The 21,454-nt window shown below is 50.9% G+C and overlaps 8 protein-coding genes; 4 read left to right on the plus strand and 4 right to left on the minus strand.

Moving 5' to 3' along the window:
- Position 1: 1 nt before the first annotated feature.
- RCC_01276 (related to ankyrin repeat protein) lies at positions 2–5,505 on the plus strand (the record flags this gene model as incomplete). XM_023766544.1 has 4 exons in its annotated part: positions 2–672; positions 722–832; positions 882–4,247; positions 4,302–5,505. The coding sequence occupies 4 exons, from the start codon at positions 2–4 to the stop codon at positions 5,503–5,505; spliced, it is 5,352 nt and encodes a 1,783-aa protein (XP_023622312.1).
- A 422-nt stretch (positions 5,506–5,927) lies between these two features.
- RCC_01277 (related to human transcription regulator Staf-5) lies at positions 5,928–8,117 on the minus strand (the record flags this gene model as incomplete). The annotated part of the gene is made up of 1 exon (XM_023766545.1): positions 5,928–8,117. The coding sequence occupies one exon, from the start codon at positions 8,115–8,117 to the stop codon at positions 5,928–5,930; it is 2,190 nt and encodes a 729-aa protein (XP_023622313.1).
- A 441-nt stretch (positions 8,118–8,558) lies between these two features.
- Positions 8,559–9,618, plus strand: RCC_12149 (probable dienelactone hydrolase family protein; the record flags this gene model as incomplete). XM_023766546.1 has 3 exons in its annotated part: positions 8,559–8,613; positions 8,681–8,764; positions 8,945–9,618. 3 exons carry the CDS (start codon positions 8,559–8,561, stop codon positions 9,616–9,618), a joined length of 813 nt encoding a protein of 270 aa, XP_023622314.1.
- Positions 9,619–9,862: 244 nt separating this feature from the next.
- Positions 9,863–11,971, plus strand: RCC_12150 (uncharacterized protein; the record flags this gene model as incomplete). XM_023766547.1 has 3 exons in its annotated part: positions 9,863–10,081; positions 10,234–11,360; positions 11,473–11,971. 3 exons carry the CDS (start codon positions 9,863–9,865, stop codon positions 11,969–11,971), a joined length of 1,845 nt encoding a protein of 614 aa, XP_023622315.1.
- A 1,031-nt stretch (positions 11,972–13,002) lies between these two features.
- RCC_01279 (uncharacterized protein) lies at positions 13,003–13,662 on the minus strand (the record flags this gene model as incomplete). Its single annotated transcript, XM_023766548.1, has 1 exon — positions 13,003–13,662. One exon carries the CDS (start codon positions 13,660–13,662, stop codon positions 13,003–13,005), a length of 660 nt encoding a protein of 219 aa, XP_023622316.1.
- A 385-nt stretch (positions 13,663–14,047) lies between these two features.
- RCC_01280 (uncharacterized protein) lies at positions 14,048–14,687 on the minus strand (the record flags this gene model as incomplete). XM_023766549.1 has 2 exons in its annotated part: positions 14,048–14,542; positions 14,598–14,687. The coding sequence occupies 2 exons, from the start codon at positions 14,685–14,687 to the stop codon at positions 14,048–14,050; spliced, it is 585 nt and encodes a 194-aa protein (XP_023622317.1).
- Positions 14,688–16,409: 1,722 nt separating this feature from the next.
- Positions 16,410–17,555, plus strand: RCC_01281 (related to beta-1,4-mannosyl-glycoprotein 4-beta-N-acetylglucosaminyltransferase; the record flags this gene model as incomplete). Its single annotated transcript, XM_023766550.1, has 1 exon — positions 16,410–17,555. One exon carries the CDS (start codon positions 16,410–16,412, stop codon positions 17,553–17,555), a length of 1,146 nt encoding a protein of 381 aa, XP_023622318.1.
- Positions 17,556–19,607: 2,052 nt separating this feature from the next.
- RCC_01282 (uncharacterized protein) lies at positions 19,608–20,414 on the minus strand (the record flags this gene model as incomplete). The annotated part of the gene is made up of 1 exon (XM_023766551.1): positions 19,608–20,414. The coding sequence occupies one exon, from the start codon at positions 20,412–20,414 to the stop codon at positions 19,608–19,610; it is 807 nt and encodes a 268-aa protein (XP_023622319.1).
- Between the last annotated feature and the right edge of the window lie 1,040 nt (positions 20,415–21,454).

Below are 21,454 nucleotides of genomic sequence, written 5' to 3' on the forward strand. Positions count from 1 at the left end.
AATGGACTTTACAGAAGCAACCCCAGCAATAATTCAATTGCCACCACTGCCGGTCAGCCATGGCAATTTTATCGCCTATCTCAAACAGAACGAGGACACGCCCATGTCCCAGCTTCTGGCGCCGTACAAGCGATACGACAACGAAATGCGGAAGGTGTTCGCACAACAGTCAGACCACACAGCGGCGGAGATCCCAAGCATTGTGCCCATCTTCAATGGCAGCGAGGGAGATTTGAAAGTCCGAGCACGAGACCTTGCCGCCGAAAGCGATGCAACCAAGGCTTCCTTCATGATGCCCCTGGGCGATGACCAGCGACTCGCCGGCGGCTCTTTGGCGGTGGTACCCTCACTCAGTGCCTTTCGCACCAATTTCAATGTCTTCTCGGAATCTTCTCTCGTTGACATGGACTGGTCCAACGTGGTTGTGGCTGGTTCTGCTGTTGTGACCTCGCTGTTGGCTGTCCCCGAACAGTATGCCGGAACCAAACGAGCTTTGAGGGAGTATTACCACGACAAGGTTGCCCCAGCAAGTGATGTCGATTTGTTCATGTACGGATTCAGCGAGGATCAAGCCAAAATCAAGATCAAGCAGATTGAGATCAGTATCAGGGACTCTATCCTCACCGAGACCACCACCGTCCGCACGAAGAATGCCATAACCATTGTTAGCCAGTAAGCCCATTTAGCAGTGCTTCTTTCCCCACCTCACTAACACASATAGATACCCTACCCGTCATGTTCAGATTGTTCTTCGAATTTACAAGACGATCAGWGAGATTCTGACCGGGTTTGACGTGGACTGCAGCTGTGCTGCCTATAATGGAAAACAAGTGTGAGTAAAGTAGGCCTTGGTGGCATACACTGCTGATCTCCCCACCAAGATATGCCAGCCCACGTGCGATCGCGGCCTTCATGACGCAGATTAACACCATCGACCTGACTCGCCGCTCGCCGTCCTACGAAAGCCGACTTTCCAAGTATGCCCACAGAGGCTTTGAGATTTCTTGGCCAGACCTCGACCGTTCTCGCATCGATCCCACGATCTTCGAACGCTCCTTTGGACGCACTGAAGGACTTGCTCGACTGCTCATCTTGGAGAAGTTGCCGAGGAGTGAGGACCGAGATGCATATCTGGACCAGCGTCGTGCCGAACGTGGGCGTCCGGCCATTAATCGCTGGAGGATGAACTCACGACGGCTACACGGCAACATCAAGGATGCTCATGAGGATGAAGTTGCGGACTGGGTCAATGCCGAGGATGTATCCGACTATCACACCTTCACAATCCCGTACGGCCCAAAGTTCCACGCTCGAAAGATCRAGAAGCTTCTCTTCACCAAAGACATGCTACTAAATGCAGAGTGGAACCTCCCCAAGGATCGAGAGGTTCATTTACATCGGCATCCTGCATTCTTCGGTCGTGCTGAAGATGTTTTCCACGACTGTTGCGGATCCTGCCCTCGGCCCAAAACTGTCGAAGAAGAGGAGGTATTTGAAGAAGAAAGCAAGATCTACGTCTCTGGTGATGTCGGCTTCATCAAGGACGACCCCGGTAGGCAGGCCATCGGCTCCTTTCATCCAATAACGCCTGCTGGTTGGACGGAGATGGCTTATGTTGGAAACACAGCCAGACTCTGCCAAGCGATTGTTGAGCGTGATGTCGACTACGTTCGTACTTGGCTCGAGCAAGAAGGCAATGATCCCAACACTCGGGACTTCACAGGTCGTACTCCTTTACACCTGGCCGTCGCCGACTCATCTCTCGAGGTCGTGCAGCAGCTGATTGACCACAATGCGCGTCTCATTGCCCGCCTGGTCGATGGCAAGACCGCATTGCATTTGGCTGCCATGCGTGGGAATGTGGACATAATCTCTGCTCTGCTCCGTCGAAGTGAAACTAACGAAGAGGAGGAGCAAAAGAAGATTGTTGCTCGTCGAGCGACGAGAGCAGGCGCGAGTGATAACATACTCAAGGGGGAGCTGATGACTGACATGCCCGCAGGGCATCAGGCTGCGAAAGAAGAGAATGAGAATTCAGACAACGATTCTGACATTGATATTGACATGATGGATGACTCGGATGAGAGCGATCTCGATGCCACGACGGAAAACTCCATGGTCAAGGTAAAGCCTCCCGTCCATGAAGCGGACGACAAGGCCCTTGAGGGAGACAGCAACACCGACGAGCCTGACATATATGACGTCAATGTTCTGGCCTGGGATACCGCAGTCTCTCCGCTCCATCTAGCGATTGTCAATGGCCATATTGATGCCGTCCGCTGCCTCGTACAAGACTTTGGTGCAGATCTTATGCTCCCAGTCAAATTGTATCACGAACACGATAAATCCGCTAGAGCGGCCGTTCTGACTCTAGTCCTCGCTCTGCAACTGCCTCTCCCCCGGGCTGAGGCAATGACACGGGCTTTGATCAAATTGGGAGCTTCGTGTGCTCAAGCTGACATGGATCAGAACACGACTCTACATACTGGTATCCTTGCAAAGCCTGAACTCATCCAGAGCCTTTACGATGCCGACCCTACTGGGGTATCTCGGGCTATAAACCATCTCTCCGTCTCTGGATATCAGTGGAATCCAACAATCGCCAGCCCGCTAATGACAGCGATCAATGCGAGAGACAGCCAGACTGCCCTGCGTTTGCTTGGCCTGGGCGCCAAACCGAACATTGAATTCAGTGCATATATCAAGGCGTACCAGACAAAGAATGAAGTATCGACAGACTCCAAAGAGAACAATCAGCAATTCCAGAGAACGCTTCAACAGCCCGTTGTTTGTGCGGTCCAGTGCGAGCTGCCGGATCTCGCGGGTACCTTGATCGAAGACCATGGCGTGGATCCAAATACCCTGACCGCGTCTGGCTGGAAAGTCCTTAACGACCAATATTCGAGGAAGCACACCAATGGTAGTAGCCTGCTCGATGAGGTCCATGCGAAGATCAAGGAACTAGCAGAATGGAAGCCGATTGAAGACGAAGTTGGACACGCGCCAATTGCGCTCGATGCTGAATCCACGTACATGTCAGGGCTGACCAAGGGATCTTATGCTTGGTGGTCTGCGCGGAGACAGCTCACAGACGCAAAGGAGAAGTACGATCGTGAAATGGAGGCTTTCCAAAAGAAATCCGAAGAAGTCAAGACCAAGATCGGCGTCTCCGAGAAGCAGGATGCCGTGAACGCGATGTTGGCGCAGTTTGAGACTTTGGCAGAATTGCTCATCAAGCGAGGAGCGAAGACTTTCAAGGACCTGCATCCAGACATCAACGGAGCGGAAGAGTGGCCACATCTTGACTTCGGACGAAGGAACCCTACACCCGCGCCGAGTCCATTCCAGCTGGACTTTAGCTTTAAGCTACCCGATCTCTCTGACGAGGCCTCGGAGCGGTACATGCAGCTTTTCGAAAGCTCGTGGGTGAATGATTGGAAGAAGGTCAAAGAGTTGACTATGTTGACCTGGAAATCGATCGACGGCGAGGACCAGCCACCACTCAAAATTGCCGTTCTGGATCAGCACAAACTCTCTCCATTTGCCATTGCTGTGTTGCATGGTCACTTTGAACTCGCTACAATGATGATGGAAATTGCGCAGGCTCAGTTTGTACCGCCAGATGCGCCCCAGCGTCGGCGACACATACTCGTTGACGCAGATGATTCCGACAGCGACTCGGAATCTAACATGCGTATTGTATCTGAGCTTGTGGATGATACATTTACTGTCGAGACGGTTGGCCAGATCTCTACACAAACCCAGAGTCGAGTATCTCCACATGCAATGCTGCTACGGACTGGCCCTATTGACCTGTTTGGGGACGGTCGTTCAAAAGAATCAAGCAAATCCTCGCTCCCAGCCCGTTGTAGTCTGCTCCAATATGCTGTCCACTTTGGAGACGAGAAGTTGCTCGAATACCTCCTCTCCCTTGCGGAGAAGTACAACAATCTTTCCTCATCCGCTGAGGATGCAGATAAATTCTTCGCGCTCCCGCAGAGTGTGTACGACCATGCCATTGCAGTCGACCGGCCTCACATATTGGCGAAGTTGATCAAGCGGACTGGAGCCGGGATTCCCATGGATCAGCTTGTCAAACAGTCTGGAGTTGAAGTCGAGGAGAAGTCCAAATACTATCAGGGACTGTCAGTATATGGTACGAAGCGTCGAGACTGGGCCGCTCGTGGTCGAAAATATCAACGCAACTACCACGACGCCTTGCCTCTTAATAGCTCCAGACCCCCGTTGTAAGTACAAACCCGCGAAAATCTCACAGAACAAGCAAACTAAATTTGTTAAAGGTTGCAGGCCGCTTATAAGGGATCCTTGGAGACTGTCGAGTGGCTTCTCAGCGACGCTCCCATCCGATACTACAACGAATTCGCCAAAGCAAATTCCGAAGACAAGCGAATCCAGTCCTTGTCAGATATACCAGGCGGCTTCGAAGCATGCGTGCAAAAGTTCCTCGGCGCTCGCTCTCATCTGATCATCCACTGCTGCATCATGGGCAAGCCAACCCCAGACGCCCTGGCTCTCCTTCGATATCTCGTACGGATCTCGCCCGATTGCATAGAAGCCAAATCTCAAGAACTGATGACCCCTCTACACGTTGCATTCCGTCTACACCGAGTCGAGGCAGCCGAGATCTTGATCGCAGCAGGTGCCGACCAAACAGCTCGAGACAAGTCCTCCAACAACATTATACATCATCTCCTCAAGCGACGCTTCGCAAGCGAGGAGAAACTCCACAGTATCTCCTCAATGCTAAATCTCATCAACAAGAACCTTCTACCCACTCTCTTCTTAGAGCGATGTGCCGACCTCCCAGGCTCCCTAACCCCTCTGGCCCAAATCATCAATCCCTCACAAGCATATCACTACTACAATGGAACAGACTACAGCGAAGAAGTCATTCGCACCATTCTACAATACAGCAAAGGCGTCGAACTCAATTCCATCAATGGCGAAGGGCATACTCCGCTACACGTCTACATTCGAGAAAACCAAGAAGCTCTTACGAAAATTGTCTTGGATCATGACTCTACATTACTTCTCCGAGAAAATGCTACGGGTCGCACACCTTTTGAAATGGCGGAGGATAGTCATGTCGCTGTGATGGTTACTAATCCTCCGAGTCTTGAGAAACGAAACCGTATGGGGAGAAGGAATTGGAAAGTCAGAAACCAACCAATCTGTGATCGACCTGCGGAAGATTTTGTGGATGTTGAGTGTAGTAGTGATAGTTCTCCTCAAGAGAAAATCTGGGAATTTCTACAGCAAACCAAAGCGAAACTTGCAGCTGAGGGGTTTGCGCAGAGAAGATTGGTGACGTTGAATGAAGCTAATGAAGTAGCGAAGAGATTGGCGGATAGGAAATTGGATGAGAGGAAGTTTAGGGGTAGACAGGTTGTTGTTGATGTTGATGATGGTGGTGATGATGATGGTCAGAAAATTGATGGGGAGCAGAAGGTGATGGATGAGGTGCAGATTTGGATGTGGGATTGAGTTGGATGAATGGGAGGTTTCTTGTGGAAGGAATGTTAAGGTAATGATGAGAGATGTAGGTGGTATTATTACTTTATCGATAGTACATGAATCACAACCAGAAACTTTTTGGCTCGGAGCTGCATATATATCCAGCGCTTTCGAGTACCTATCCTCCTGTACTACTGGGAAACTAGTTTAGATTCATTCATTCCCGGCTACTTTGTATTTCTCGACACATGCCTCTTGTCTCGCACCGACCTCTCATCAACTGACAAAACATGACAAACATACCACGACTTCTCGAAATCGTTATACTCTCGAGCTGAATGATGTTCATAATTCGACTTCAATACCTAGTACCAACAACGAGGTACGATTCCATATTCATATTTCCATTCCGTCATTGAAAGCCTGGATATCCTTCATGTTCCTTCCAACACTCACGCACCCCGTCTCGCCCCGCCCGTGCTCATCAAAGTAATCTTCTTTCCTTTCTTACCCTTCTTGCCACCTCCACCACCAGCAGCCTTACTCGGTTCCTGAACACTGACCTCCTGCAAACTAGCAGCAAGCGCAGCATCTTGCCTCGAATCCAACAGATCCCTTTCCCAACCCTGTAGCCATCCGTCATCCTGCGAAACATCGCCATCCATCATTCTCGCATGAGTCTCGGGACTACTTGCCGATACAGCAGCGGTTCCCCATACAGTTCTTGAATGTACGGGACTTGTTCCAGGACTTGCCAGACTTCCGAAGCCGGGTCGCTCATGTCCTGACCCTGCAATCGGTGGAGAGCTTCCTTCCTCGCCGAGTGCAGGCATAACAATGCCACTGCCACTGAAGAAGCCATCGGAGTCCTGAATGCTGGATCTTCTACCTCTCCGGAGGCTTGCAATCTCTCTGTCTGCTTCCTTCTCGATACGAACACGCTCCTTTTCTTCTCGGTTCAATTTCGCGTGGTTCCGTTCTCGTCTTCGGTCAAGTTGAGTCTTGAATTCTGCAAGAGTACGTTCGGGCACAACGTCTCTCCAATCACATTCGAGAAATCCGACTTCACATCCATATGGAAGATGCGACAGGTATTTCGTCTTCTTCCTTAGCTCATCATCGACAATATGTCCAGAAGAGACTCGCTCGACTCGTGGAAGGATGCTGCTAGGGAAGTTGTTGTATGAGCCGAAGGCGGACTTCAAGATTCGGATGTCCAGGGGTGAGAGATAGTAATGCAAAAGACCATGGTAGTAAAGGTACTCATTCGGCTGAGGTCTTGGCTCAAGTTGACGTTGACGCATTTCGTTGAGGGTGCGTGGTATTGAGCCCACGGGAGGATTGCTGGCAGTTTCCGATCGTTCTTCTTCCGATTCTGCGGGCTGAGTGGTGAAAGCCGACCGCTCGGCGTGCTTTTGAAGATACATCTCAGGCACGCCATCTTCGTTCTCGTTGAATTGTATCCGAGGACGCTGGTCCACGACGACTTCTTCAGATATGGTCTCTGGTTTCTTCGGCTGGGCAGGTGGGTTTCCAATGCCCTTGACCTTTTCCTTTGCTTCTCTGAGCACACGGATGGCTCGTCCCGTCCACTCGRCATCTTCACCAAACATGAGCTCATCTTCCCGCTYCATTAGTTGTATCGCCGTCATTGCCTCATCGTACTCTTTCAACATGTACTCCTCACTACCCTTCATGACACGTGCATAGTCCATGACTTCAGCTGCAAAGTACCATGGAATGTCCTCCCCTTTGGATACCGTATCCGCGCTCTCACGCGGCATGGCGAGGGTACTTCCAGGCTTTCTCTTGACCAGTCGTAGGACCACGTCATCACCCTCCCGAGGTGTGTCAATCTCTTGACCTGTGTACCACCTCACAGGACGCGTCTCCGAGACGTAGACACTGTCATAGCAGATGGGACACTTCTTACTCCGAGCTTTCTTCTCCGGCATGTGGCTACCGCCTGTATCTTCCGAATGCATATATCGGATGAGACATGGCAAGCAGAAGATGTGACCACATTTGGCCATGCGAGGAGCCGTTGGTTCTCCCAGACAGATCGGACATGACGCGGACTGTGTCTGGGAGGAGGCAATGACCTGCAAGACATTGTTCCAATCAAGATGGACATCGGCATCCTGGGCTTGTGCGTAGTATTCTCCGCGTGGGTCCACGACGAATCGGTAATTCGCATGAATGTACCTCGCTTTGTCCATGGCGTGGTATCCACTACCCAGTCCCCATGTATTGCCTCGCCCTCCGCCACCTGTTCTTCGTGGACCATTATAGCTGTGACGGTGGTATTGCTGCTGAGCGTTTGGTCTGGGTGGTAGCGCAAACTGCATCAAATGGGTAATGCTCTGCTGGCCGCGTCTTCCATGAGGATTCTGCATGCTGAAGGATTCCAAATTCTCATCCTCATCCAGGGCACGGAATTTCTTGCTGGCCTTGTGCTTGCTTTTCGACGTCTGCTGATTGCGGGGCGTGGCAGAGGAGGGAAGATTTCGGCGCGTGGACGAGTCGGCTTGGAAGAACTGCTGCGATTGGGRGATTGAGGCCGGTCCAGGACTGATGGCGGGCTGGGAGGACTTGGCGCTGTTGATCTTACTCGACAGCGCCAGGGAACCTGGATTCGACATGGGGGGACTGCCAGTGAAGGCGTCGGCGGTGGGGAAGGAGGGGAGGGGGTGGAAAGCAAAGGAGAATGCGGGCGGCGAGGATCCTTCGGACGAGACGGAGATGGTCAGTCGTCGGGCTCCTGCTGCTGCCTGAGGTAGCTAGCACTGGTTCGATCCGGTGAGTGAATGTTTGAAGCTATTCCGCGCTGACAACAACGACCCGAGGGCGGTGATGTGATGTTGTCATCGTGAAGCGAGAGACATGACAGTCATGGGTGGCGGGGCCAAATCTGCCGAGCTTCGACCGGGAGCGGCAACAATGAACCTTCTTCCATTCTCCACCACTTCTCAACCTCACTTCAACACAACCCAAACACACCTGAATGGAAGCGTGAAAGTTGGACCATCAATACAACCAATTCGCCGCGAGTATACCAAAAACAAGTGCCACTTGTCATCACAATGCTCGTTCAAGAGTCCCACAAGGACGTGCCCACTCAGCATGGCGGTGATATGCGTATGCTTCTCTCCACCACCTCATTGTTTTCCAGCCTTCTGCAGTAGAGGCTGATCACAAAAGGTAGGAATCTTTATCTTTCATCCCTCCATTCCGAACTATCCCAGAGCGACGTTCCCGGGAGTCGTGCTGTTCAGCGAAATCTATCAAGGTGAGACGCCCCTGTGTTATCTATCCCTCACGCATTTCAGGACAAGCCCCCAAACAATTTCACATCATCTTATACTCACACCTTCCCGAAACATGAACTATCTCATGCCGATCTTTTCGGTCACTCGTGAACAAAAGCTCTCGCTCTATACCGGGTCTGAAGATTTAACCTCTGCGACAGTGACCGGCCCTGTAGCCCGCTTCGCCCGTCAAATCGCCTCTCATGGCTACATAGTAGCTGCACCTTCTTCGTATCACGAGTTCACGGGCCCCGAAGCTCTGGCCTATGATGGCCCCGGGACCGACGCCGGGAATGCGTGGAAGGTTGAGAAGCAAGTTTCCGCATACGACGAAGACGCCACTCTTTCCATAGACTTCCTGACCCAACTTTCCACCTGCAACGGGCGGATTGGAGCGACAGGCATGTGTCTCGGCGGCCACCTCGCTTTCCGCGCTGCCTTCGACAAACGTGTCAGAGCTTCTGTGTGCTACTTTGCAACTGACATCCATGCTGGAAGTCTAGGAAAGGGCGGTGACGACAGTCTGCAACGGGCTGCGAAGGGAGAGATTCGTGGGGAGACTGTGATGATCTTTGGCAAGAGAGACAATCACGTTCCGCCCGAGGGAAGGGATCACATTCGCAAAACGCTCCATGAGTCGGGAACGGTGTTTAGCTTCTATGAGCCTGCGTKGGCACAGCATGCTTTCATTCGAGACGAGTTGAGCAAGGGAAGGTATGATGCTGCTCTGAGTGGGCTCTGCTTCCAGATGTTGTTGGAGTTGTTTGGAAGGACTCTTTTGAGTGGTTTGGGAGAGAGGGAGGGTGAGGTCGGGGACGTGGAGGATGTTTGTTGAGTCAGTCATTGCAAGATGGCAGTAAAGAGGTGCCCGCGTCGTCGAGGAGATTGATAAGACCGGGCCCTTAGGGAACGATGCCGGAGTCTCTCTTCTCCACCTGAAATGAAAGCTGGCCAAAAGTCGTGAATCCCACAGGTTTAGTTTACGGAGTCCCCAAAGTCCCGACAGGTTACCATATCTCACGTGAAAGTGGAATCAATACCTAATGTTGCGTGAAAACACCAACAACATGCGTGCAGTCATGCCCTGGATGGCAAGTCCATGTGCCGATGCCATGCGAATGGACGGAATTCGAGTCATGTCAGTCTTCCGCCGCTTTTCTCAGACTCGACGCTCTTTCGTTCCATTGAAGAGGAAGAGAATCTCGCAAGAGGAACTCGACACAATCATCCGCCTGAGGAAATCAGGCAACACCTACCCACAAATCGCCATGGCCCTAGGGAATAGAACGACGGGATCGGTAAGATAAGATAGCATACCTACCTTACCTAGAGAATCAAGGGCTGCAAGGCCGCACGTCAGCACTCGAAGATGGATGGACGAGTCTCGACTGACGCGCGGGCTTTACTGCAACGCGTCATGGTTAGTTCAATCGCTGACTGACGCTTTCAGGTTGGATCGGCATTCCAAAGGTGGAGTAGAAAGAATGGCTCAGGCGAGGTGCGATCTCTTAAGCCTCTCACAAGCGCTCAGGTTGACGAGATCACGACAATGAGGCGCGCTGGCAAACCGTGGCGCGAAATCGGAACGCTCCTCGGAAAGCCGGCTTCCAATGCAAGAGCGCAATATGGTAGATATATGGGTCCTGCTCCACGAAAACCTCGCAGGTGGAATGAAGAGGAGACCAAGCGCCTCCTCCACGCACGGAATCATCTCCACCTCTCCTGGGAAGAGATTTCGCGGGATCTGAACAGAAGCAAGTGTTCCGTCGGAAAACGCTACTCGGAGGTGCATCTTGAAGGCAAACCTGACAGAATCCATCATCCTCGCAAGTTTTCGCAGGAGGAGCTTGACAGATTGCTTTCGCTGCGCGAGCAGGAGAGACTATCGTGGGACGAAATAGCAAATCACATACCGGGCCGGTCTGTACCAGCCTTGGCATCACGATATGGCGATCTGAAACTGGAGCTGGGCAGATCGCTCCTTCCGAGGAGGAGCTTCACGCTCGAGGAGGATCGGCAGCTATGGGAGCTGCGTACAATACGCAAGCTTCCATGGAAAAATGTGGCGGCAGCTATGCCTCACAGATCCTGCACGATATTAYGACAGCACCACTACCTTCTTCGCGACCGACACGCCGCGACGAAGACCAGCTCGGATGTGCAGCACCCCGATCATCCCAAAGGTGCCCGAACCTTTTCGACGGCATCTGTGTCGATGGCTCGGATGAGTCTTCATCCCAGAAGACGCAACGTCATCATGCGAACAAGCTGGACATGCTGGGCACACCGCCCTCGACTGGCGATGAATTGCATGCAGCATTATCGCCGGCTTTCTCATACAGATACCAAGACCGTAGATCTGAAAGAGACATCAAGGTGTGTTTGCAGCGGAAGCAAGCGACAGCGCAAGCCGTACTCGAAAGAAGACGATGACTTCATTTTCCAACAACGGAAGCAAGGAAGGTATTATCATCAAATTGCTGCTGTCATGGGGCGCACTGTCGCTTCCATAGCTCAGCGCTACAGGAGTCTACAACGACCGCGCAAGTCTTCGCAAATTTACGTTCGAAGAGAAAGGTATGTTTCTGGTGGTCAAGATTCTACATATTGGACAAAAGATTGAACTGCAAACAATCTCTTCTCTGTCGAGGACGCCACCGGCTATCCATGTGCTAACGCGCTTTCACAGTCGTCCATTCTCAACCACGGAAACGCAATATCTGGTCAGGGAACGGCAAGCAGGTAAAACGTTTCGCACAATTGCAACAGCAATCGGACGAGAGCCGCAAGCTGTGCAGCAAAAGTTTGCGGCTGAGATGSTCCGCAGGGGGGTTCCGAGAGCAGAATACATACAACCGGATCGGCGTCTGACCGATGCAGAGTTTTTGAGTATTAAATCCATGCTCAGCGAAGGAATGTYCTGGAAAGAGATAGGAGTGTCGCTGCAAAGGACACCGTTTAATGTGAGGCGATCCTACAATTTGGTGGAAAATCCGACTTGGTCACCGGGCGAGCTGTCAGAACGTAAGCCTTGGACTGCTRAAGAGACTCGAGTGCTGGTACATGCCAGAGAAGTGCTCAAAATGGACTGGAAATCAATCGCCACTCTAGTGGGAGGTGGACGGACTGTTCAGGCCGTGGAGACTCGCTACCACAAGAAGATTCGCCCGTCGGCCTCGTCAACTTAGTTGCGGATGAGCGCCTCTGCACGAGCGCCCTTCGCGATCGTGAGAGGGGAACGTATATTCTTGTACGAGACTGCAATACTCGCCAGCTACCCGCGATTCTTACACGCACACCGAGCAGACTATAAAGAAGCTTGCGGGATCCCTTCTCGGATCTCTAGATATATACATGGGCACCGTAGTGGTATTCCTATGCAAGTTGAGCGAATCGGGAAGGATGAGACCGTTGATCATGCTCACGATGAGACTCAGAGGGAGACCGGCTTGAATGGGGTTCTGGTGCTCTCTTTTATCGGGCTTGGTCGTGCAAGGATGTCTCATCACTGGACTCCGGAAGTTTAGAATGGAGATATATGTGGACAAGGAATGCATCGATGGCGGGTGCTGGACTTCAAGATACTTTGCGCGGATCATCTTTGGCATATGAGCTGAAGCAAAAGCCAAAAGTCATCGGATGTGATGTTGTATTTCTGGAGTGAAAAGGAATGCAACTTGAGCAATATTACCATGGGCTACGAGTGTTGCAGGTTTCTGGAATTAGATTTTGGGAACGAATTTGTAGTTGGGTATCGCTACATGGGATGGAGGGCGGAAAGAGTGAGAAGGAGGGTGTGTGAGTGACAAGCCTCGCTGATTTTGATAATGTTGATGCTAATTACGTACGCCTCGGATTTATTTGCTCAATTCATGCCCTCGGTTCATATCTCAGCTTGGCTTCGTATCGGCGCTCATAACTCGGGAAGTCGCGCATAAGGTAGTGCGCAGTTCAAAATGTGGTTCTTGCCGAAATCTTTGAGAGGAAGGAGTGGTGGAGCAACTGCGTGTGTTACGGTGGATCTTACTTCATTGTGAACTCTGTACATTACATCAACATGCACACATTATCCACCATCCACAACAACCTCTCTCTTTTTCTCTTTGAGTGCGGCGCTTCGATCTCTGGTCCCATCAACACCACTCCAGCAGGTACTTGGTCAGATCAAGCATGTGCCAAGTCCGCTAAGAGATAATTCGTAACAGGTGGCGATGATCGTTTATCGTCCGTGAATCCAGGTTCCTCTCCCAACTCTCAGCTCCACCAGAGACCTCTGGCCGGCGAGTTCCCACTTCTCCTCTCGGCCAGTCTCCTCAACAGTAGCACCTCTCAGCACCCCGTCATGAATCCCGTAATCCTGAAAGGAGAAATCAGGCTTATCCCACTCGAACTGGATTTTTCCCTTGTGGATAGCAACACATAGTCTCTTGGTGGTCATCTGAGAGATCCAACAATGATCAAGTATGATAAAGTCGCCCGGGATATAATACAAGCCCCAAATAAAGCTCCGATACAGCATCAGTCCACCACACTGGATCTCTCTGACGAAATGCGCATTGCTGATCTTGTTGTGCGCTCGCAGATTATCCAGCCACGCTGTGATGTCTTCACTATCGCGCGCGTGGAAAATTGAGTGGCGGAAGTATGGCTTGGTGGCTTCTTTGTTCAAGACCTTGCAGGTGAGGAGGAGGMCTGCGTTACATCCCACGACGGTGTTTTCGATCCGTTCGCTATGTTCGATTCGGCCGGAGTTGGCGTTGGTTCTGTAGCAGCGGCTGATGTCGACGATGGTGTTGCTGAAAGTGAACTCGAAAATCATCAGGCGTAACTCGGTAGGAATCGTGAGCAACGTTGGAGCAGCGGGTGGATTAGATGTCATGATTTTGATGGTGGTGGTGTTGTTGTTGTTGTCGGTGGAGAGTCAAGCTGGGATACGGGAGCGAAGATTAAGTGTAGCCCTCGACAATTGACGGATGCTTGCGGAATGGGATGACTGATCATCTTCTACCTTCTCCGGATCAAACAGGGTGTGGGATTTGGAGTTACCACGTGGCGGGTGAAAGATTGAAGAAAACGGTAGAGATTAAGTACTATCCACGTCTATGTGATGAACCGGATTCTGAAACCCACCTCGTAAGTCCTATCCCATCTCTCCCTGACTTCGACTGATCATACTTTGCCGCAGTTCCAGCGGTTCCACATAGTCATTCGCAAACTCCCTCCCGCGAGCCAAGCCTTGATCGCACATTTACCATCACGAAAAGCTACCACGTTATCGACATCTGCGTCGGAATCACATCCCGTATCCCATAGCCCAGATACTCAGCACTGCCTCGCAAAGCATCCAAGCCAACATCGTAGTCTTCCGCCATCAAACGCTGGGTAAGCTTGTCCAAATAATCCTGCGTCTCCATCAGGAGGCACATAAGCTTGCTGTGGTCTTTGATCTGGTGGAACCTAATACAGAAAGGCCACCCATCGAAATGCGCTTCCAAGGCCGAAGAGAAGGAACAGTCAAGACTTGTGATGAGGCTACGCTCTGCAACACCATTCCGCTTCAGAGTCGCAAGCCAGTGGCGGAGATCGGTAGCTGCGAGTGCTTCGAATTTGGAAAGCTTGTAGTATGGTTCTTTGGCATGCTTGTAAAGAGTCTTGCATGTAAGGAGAAGGCCAGCATTCCGCTCTGAGACGAGGTCGTCTGGGGAGCGAGGGCGCAGATTGTCCCTGTTGAGAGTAACGGTCGTGTCTTTGAAGGTGGCCTGGGAAGACGGTTAGTGCTGTTTGTTGGGAAGGGACCTGGTGTTTGGTATTGACCTCAATGATCATGTCTAAAAGCTCTTGCGGTAGACGGAGAAGTGTCATAGGCTCTCCGTCGAGTTTCTGCGGATTGATAGTGGCAGACATGGCGGCTTGGTGCCGTTCTTTGACCGACGGTGATCACGAATGTAGAGATGCAAGCTGATGTTCTTGAAGGGAGCACTACGGCCCTTTTTGTTCCGCAGACTTGGGGTCGCCAAGTGTTTCTCGAGGCGTGACAAGACAGGTCGCGGTACCGGGCTCTCAACTTTGGATCAGTCAAATCGAGAACATGGTAGTAATAAACTCAGTGTATTGCTTGCTGAACATGTCGGTATGCTCAGTAGCGTATCTCTGGAGTCGGAAAGTGCAGGTCTCATTCAGCCGGCACTACCTCCTTCTCAGGCGCTCCTTCTCTGACTTCCAGGCCTAATTTTAGAACACGGCAACAACGATGTACCGTCTAGCTGGGACCTACAGGGAAGTCCCTACGGATTAAATGATTGATTCAAAAGTTAGACGGCTGATAAAGACACAAATACAGTCTACACTTGCGTAAGATCGAGTGAATGAAGACGAGCTTGGCAGTCGCACTAGTGGTACATCCGACTCCTGGGCTTCACCCCACGGCCATGGAACAAAATCATCAACAATCTGACACCAGGCAATACATCACCTCAAATTCATCAGCATTATGCGTAATCATAACATCAACACCATACCACCCCATTGATCGTCCCACAGTCATATCGCGCTCGACAAACGCGCAGCGCGCGCCTAGCTCTCGTCTCCTCCTTCTTCTAGGAGAGCTCCGCGACTTCATATGGAAGCAAAGAGGTGGAGCTCAAGGTAGCCCGGCGAAAGGGATGTGTGCTGCGAGATGAAAGGGACATTAGAGATCCGGGAGAAAGACAAGCGATGTACTGCTACAGCCAACGCTGCGAGTCTGATACATCCTAACTTAGAAATCTTTTTGTCTTTCAATTCTAGACCTTGTTCAAATCCGTAAGTATATCAATGTTATCTCCTGTACATCTCGGGAAATCCCAACCTTGGGTAGGCCCTCTGGTGGTGAGGAAATCGAGGGTGTGCAACAAGCGTATGTGAGACCGACTTCCCAAGTGGTGTTTGTTGACGATGTTTGACACTACGGGCGTATGTACACGATGCTTAATCTTCGTATCGGCTATGCCTTTCATATTGCCCGATTCGGAACCAGTGAAATGCTCCCGACAGAACAGCGAAATACCAGCACTGCGGTAGAAGCGAAGTGACATACTCGAATCATTCGGATAAATGATGTCTTATGTGGTCTCTAATAATACGACTAGCAAGAGGATGTGTCGGAACTGTCGTGGCAGGGTCAGCGGTCTTTTGCTGAGCTCATTAGCAAGAGGTGAGGTCGACATTGAGACTTAGATAGCGCTCCAAATAATACGATAGCCCATATGAAGCGAGCTCTCCTGGATATGACGGACAAGTCTGCTCGATACCTGACTGTTGTACATGGCGTCCCTACGTGAGCTGCTGCCTCAGTGTCTTCTCGGCATCGAGTGATAAAGAGACCACAGATATTGATGCTGTTCTGTCCACGTAGAGGCTGGCACGGGTTGGTATAATGTAGACTTGATGTCATTGTCTGCGATAGAGTACCTGCAGCGGAACTCGGCAGTTGGAAAGGGGGTCTGGATCGGAAGCTGCCTATTGGTCCGATCTTAGCGTATCCGCTTTTAGAACGCGACGTGGCGCAACCAGGATTTCCCGCGGAGAGACTCTTGACACTTTCATCCCTGATGCTGTTTTGAACAGCACATGCTCTGAGCTGCAGCGATGCAGCTGATGAATCGGAGTCTCTCTCGCAATCAAAAGACTATCCTTCAAGGCCTGGCTGCCGTCGTTCTTTTAGCTCTTTTCCTGCGATTCTGGACTGGAAGTAAGGACCACTATCTCTCCGCCGACTTGGTCAACTACTCCGCGGACCTCTCACAAGATGATGACGCTCGTCTGGGAATAAATGAAGCTCGTTCAATTTGTAAACAGCATGGGTTCTCTTTCTACAAGGATGAGAACAGAAAGGTCTATGATCTGATCCTCCTTTCCACCGAACTCGACTGGCTCGAGATAAGACTGCGAACCTTGTCCCCTTTTGTGGACTACTTCATTGTTGTGGAGGCTCCTACAACCTTCACCAGTAAGCAGAAGCCGTTGTATCTGCAGGAAAATTGGGACAACTTCAGGGACTTCCACCACAAGATCATCCACCGAATTGTCCATGATCCAGTCCACAGCGATCGAATCTGGGATCATGAAGATTGGTTCCGGAATTCGATGTTTACCGAAGTCTTCCCTGGACTGGTCGGAACACGATATGAAGCGCAACACGGAGATGTTCTGATCGTGAGCGATATGGATGAGGTCATCAGACCTGGTGCCATGCAGCTTCTAAGATATTGTGACATCCCCGCAAGGCTTACCCTTCGGACCGAGTTCTACTACTACTCTTTCCAGTGGAAGCATAGAGGACCYCAATGGACGCATCCAGATGTTACGACATACCAAGGTCCCGATACTCTCCTACCAAATGATCTACGACAGGGATTGATGGATGGCGGCTGGGCTCCTATCGCCTCTTTTCGAAGATGGCGTAGTAGAGCTACCCTTTGGAATGCTGGGTGGCATTGCTCTAGCTGCTTCGCAACTGTGGCTGAGATGCGGACCAAWATGGCGAGCTTCTCCCATGCAGGCTTGAACACTGAAGCAAATCGGGATGCCCAAACTATGATTGACCGTGTTCGAAATGGCAAGGATCTCTTTGGTCGACCTAATGAGATCTACGACAAGGTCGAGAACAACGAAGATGTTCCAGAATTCATTCTCAGTCAGAATAGACTCAACATGCGGTTTAAGTACCTTCTGGACAGAGATGGAGAGGATGCCGGATTCGAGGACTGGGGAGATGTGACAAAGCATGATTGATGATGTGCACTTAGGGAAAAATTTCATGGCTCTATTTGATGGGAGTTCAAGGGTGTATGATCTAATCTGACTTTCCAATAGGTCAAACAGGAAACACCAATGTATAAATTCGGTTCGCATGCACCACTCCCAACTTTCCGCCACAAACTTCTTATACCATCGATCGCTTCGTCCATTCCATGGAAGTCCCAGCATGAATCCCACCAGATATGACAATGTCAGTTCCCGTTGTGAACGAAGCGGCGTCACTCAAAAGATATACAACCGCAGGCGTCAAGTCCTTTTGAATGTCAGTTCATCCTCTCAAATCTATATCAATCAGCATACCTCAGGAACACCAATCCTCAGCGCCGGCGCAGCATTCTCAAATATATGCAGTAACTCCGGATAATCCACCTTCAAAGCATTCGTCATAGGCGAAAGAATCACCCCCGGACTTATAGTATTGACACGAATCTTATGCGGGGCAATCTCAACAGCCAAAGGACCTGCAAGTCCTTTTACAGCAGCTTTGCTCATGTTGTAGATTGAAACATTCTGCTGGGGGATTTTGGTGCCTTGGGCTGCAATGCTTGCTATCATGACTAGGGATCCACCTTTTTTATGTTGGGCCATGTGTTGGGCTGCAAGTTTCACGGTCCAGAATGTTCCCATTGTGTTGACTGCTAGGATCTTCTGGCTTTCTTCCCATTGGTGATTGAAGAAGGGTTTGTCTATTACGATTCCGGCTGCAGCTACACAGCCGTGGATTTCGCCGGCAGAGGTCACTGCTTCGTTGAATGCAGATTCTAGAGACGTCTGGTTTGTGACATCGCCGAGATGATAGGTGGCGGTGGTTCCGAATCTTTTCGCTAGAGTGTGGAATTCTTCAACTGGTTCTGGAAGATTGTCGATTACGGCAACATTGCCTCCCATTTGGGCGATGGCTTTTGTGATTGCGAATCCAATTCCACGGCCTCCGCCTGTTACGAGTACTGTTTTGCCTTTCATGCTCATGCGGTCTGCTATGCTTAACTCCTGGATATTGCTGCGGTTGATGGCTGTGGTAGCAAAGGTACGATGTACGGAGAAGCCATTGGTACGGACGGTCACACGCAGTCTTCTAGATGCCAATCGTACTGGACTCATTTCGCTCTGTGATGTCTTCCAACTTTTGCTGGAGGAAGTTGGTGGTACATAAGATAAAGCTAACGTGCGGGGGGACGAATACTTTAGCCTCGCTTCGTATCGAACCCCGCCCTTCCCAAATAGGCAAAATAAGGTACACCACTCGCATGGTTCTCATCATGCTTTTACAGAGTGTGGCCCGTATACAGGAAAAACGCTAAAGTGACAGGGTGGTCTTCATGCAATGTACGCAATCCATTCTGTCGACAATTCACGCAGATTGGATCGGACTTCCCGCTCAGATTCCTGTATGCACGACTGGGGCTGTACTTTGGTCAATGCGATGGAGTATCTATTAGTAATCGTAGAGCATATCAGAATGAGAAAAGTTGTGGATGGTGGATAAAGCGTGTTGTTGATGTAATGCACAGAGTTCTCRATGAAGTAAGGTCCACTGTAATACACGCAGTTGCTCCACCACTCCTTCCTCTACATCTATTGGAAGCTGCGGGTCCTGTCCAGTACCCTTCAGGGTGACTACAGTTCTCTCCCGCGCAGGATCTCGCTACGTCCGACACTTCGCAACTGTCCATGTCAAGTCCACATGTCGAGAAAGACAGTTCAAACCGCTTTTGGATCCTCCGAAGTAGCATTTCGGTGAAGTCTTTTCAAGTTAGATCGAAGGGTATCTCTCGCCGAGCTTCTAACAGCTACGCGGAGATCCACGCTGACTGACATGCGCTGGTCTGACTCCTGTAGCGGTATGAACGGATGCACGTAAAGGGAAGAAAGACATCTTGACTGAGCCGGAAAGAGGCGAAGTCTTATGATCTCCCTTCAGATCTAGCTGCAAAGTTCGCGCTCCACATGACTCCATCAGTCTTCGCATTGCCGTTCAAAACGCCTTCCCTCATCATAGAACAACACCCATATGTCGCACATAGGTCACGGCACGATCGTCCCATCCAACCGGTGCCACACCATCTRCTTTTGACCATCCAGTTTCTTGATCCCCAACAATGCAAATTTAGTCAGGGCCACGTCCCAGAGACGATTTTGCAGTCGTGGGTATTGCGGTAAGATCCCTGTTGCGTTCAAAACCATCGCACTCGCGAAATATTCAAGCGAAAATGGCCTGACGAAGAAACTGTCATCTTTGGTGTAGGCGGGCTCTTCGAGRGTATGCTTGACAGTCCCAATCATCCGTCGATGCTCCAGAGTGAGTGAAGTCACGAATTTCTTGAATGAGATGTATGCGGGTCCCTCTACATAATACGGCCGTCGCAGGGTAAGAGTTTCAGGGATGAAAAACGTGGTGTCGGCGTAGTATGACTCAGCAAACCTCGCGCGGATCTTACGGTTGATGTGAAGGGCAGTCGGCGGCTTGTACAATGGATATGCAGGACTGATCAGGACAACACCGGCTGGATCATCTTGTGTGGTTGCGTCCAGATGATAGTGACCATCGACGATGCAGATGGTTTTCTTCTCGGGCAGTGCAGCGGCAAGAGTGAAGTCCAGAACCATGTCTTGAAGTTCTTGTGGAAGGGCCGAGATGTTTCTGTCGAGCCTTTTGTCCTCGTTTGCTTGCACCCAGTTGGAGTGGCCGAGAAACACCCTGTGTAGTGGACCGACGTCGAGCAACTTTTTGATGACTTTGCGGGCGGATTTGCTGTTGATTTGCGCGCGCATGGTAGCCCTGAAGCTCTTCTTGGATGGCGGGACGCCCATGGTGCGGAGCTGATTCGTCATGTTGGCCAGACTCAATGGCTAGACACTCGCGGGAGTTTCGAAGATGWGAGGAAGTTGTCGTGGCGCGCGCAAGGACAAAGTTTGGAGACGTGGGGCTTGTGGAGTAGGTAACAAACAAGAGGTCAGAGTCCGGCTTAGTGCCCGCTTTGCCAAGCTTTCATGTGATCCAGATCGAAAATTCCACCAACAAATACTGGATGTTGCCTGTGAGTGGACAGCGAGCGGTAGGTATTATATGCAGACACGGATGAGATGGCCTGAATGTTAATGGGCGTGATGTGACATCATACAATCAATGACCCTTCGCAAAGGCCATACCATGCTCTACCTCCTTCTCATGCGCGCCTTCCGAGACTTGCGCCTGCCTATATCTACATTCGTAGGGCAGGCAGGATGCCTCTGCGGAGCTAAGGAACTAGCGCGTTCAACGATCTGAGTAGGAGATAGACCATGCTCAAGTCCCAGCCAGCYCCACCTCTACAAATGAAGCTCTGCCTTGAGGAGTTCCACGCYCTTCTGCCGTAACATCTAATCAACCACAAAAAGACTTCGATCTCCGCGGTACAGCACACCAAACCGCACGCCGTCTCCATCCCGACGCCAAAAACGGATAGATGTGTGTAGCACTTCAGAGTCCATTTCAGATACCATGAGTTGAGTCATGATGACCTCCGACATCCAGTTGCAATGTTCTAGAAGCTTCGGCCAGTACACTCTTAACGGTTCTCGTCGCTCTTAGGACGCGGACTTTCGTCTGAGCGTACACTAGCTTCTTTGGAGCGCAGATACTCCATTCCGGCGGCGATAGGCGTGTCCCTCGTGCGTAACCCTACGTTTGGGTAGATTRGGATGGTATTTTCAAGGGCCGGAATTTTAAATCTCAAGATCGCGTTCTACGGTGAATTAATTAGTTCTCGGCACTCCTTCACGACAAGCTTAAACATACTTAAAGCTCCTAAGGGAGGATAGGAAGACCTCTGGTCCTGGGAATCGAGCTCGTGAGTTACCATGTCGCTACGGAATCGAGACGTCAGAAGTCA

Source organism: Ramularia collo-cygni (genome assembly GCF_900074925.1).
Source record: "Ramularia collo-cygni strain URUG2 genome assembly, contig: RCC_scaffold01, whole genome shotgun sequence".
NCBI lineage: Eukaryota > Fungi > Ascomycota > Dothideomycetes > Mycosphaerellales > Mycosphaerellaceae > Ramularia > Ramularia collo-cygni.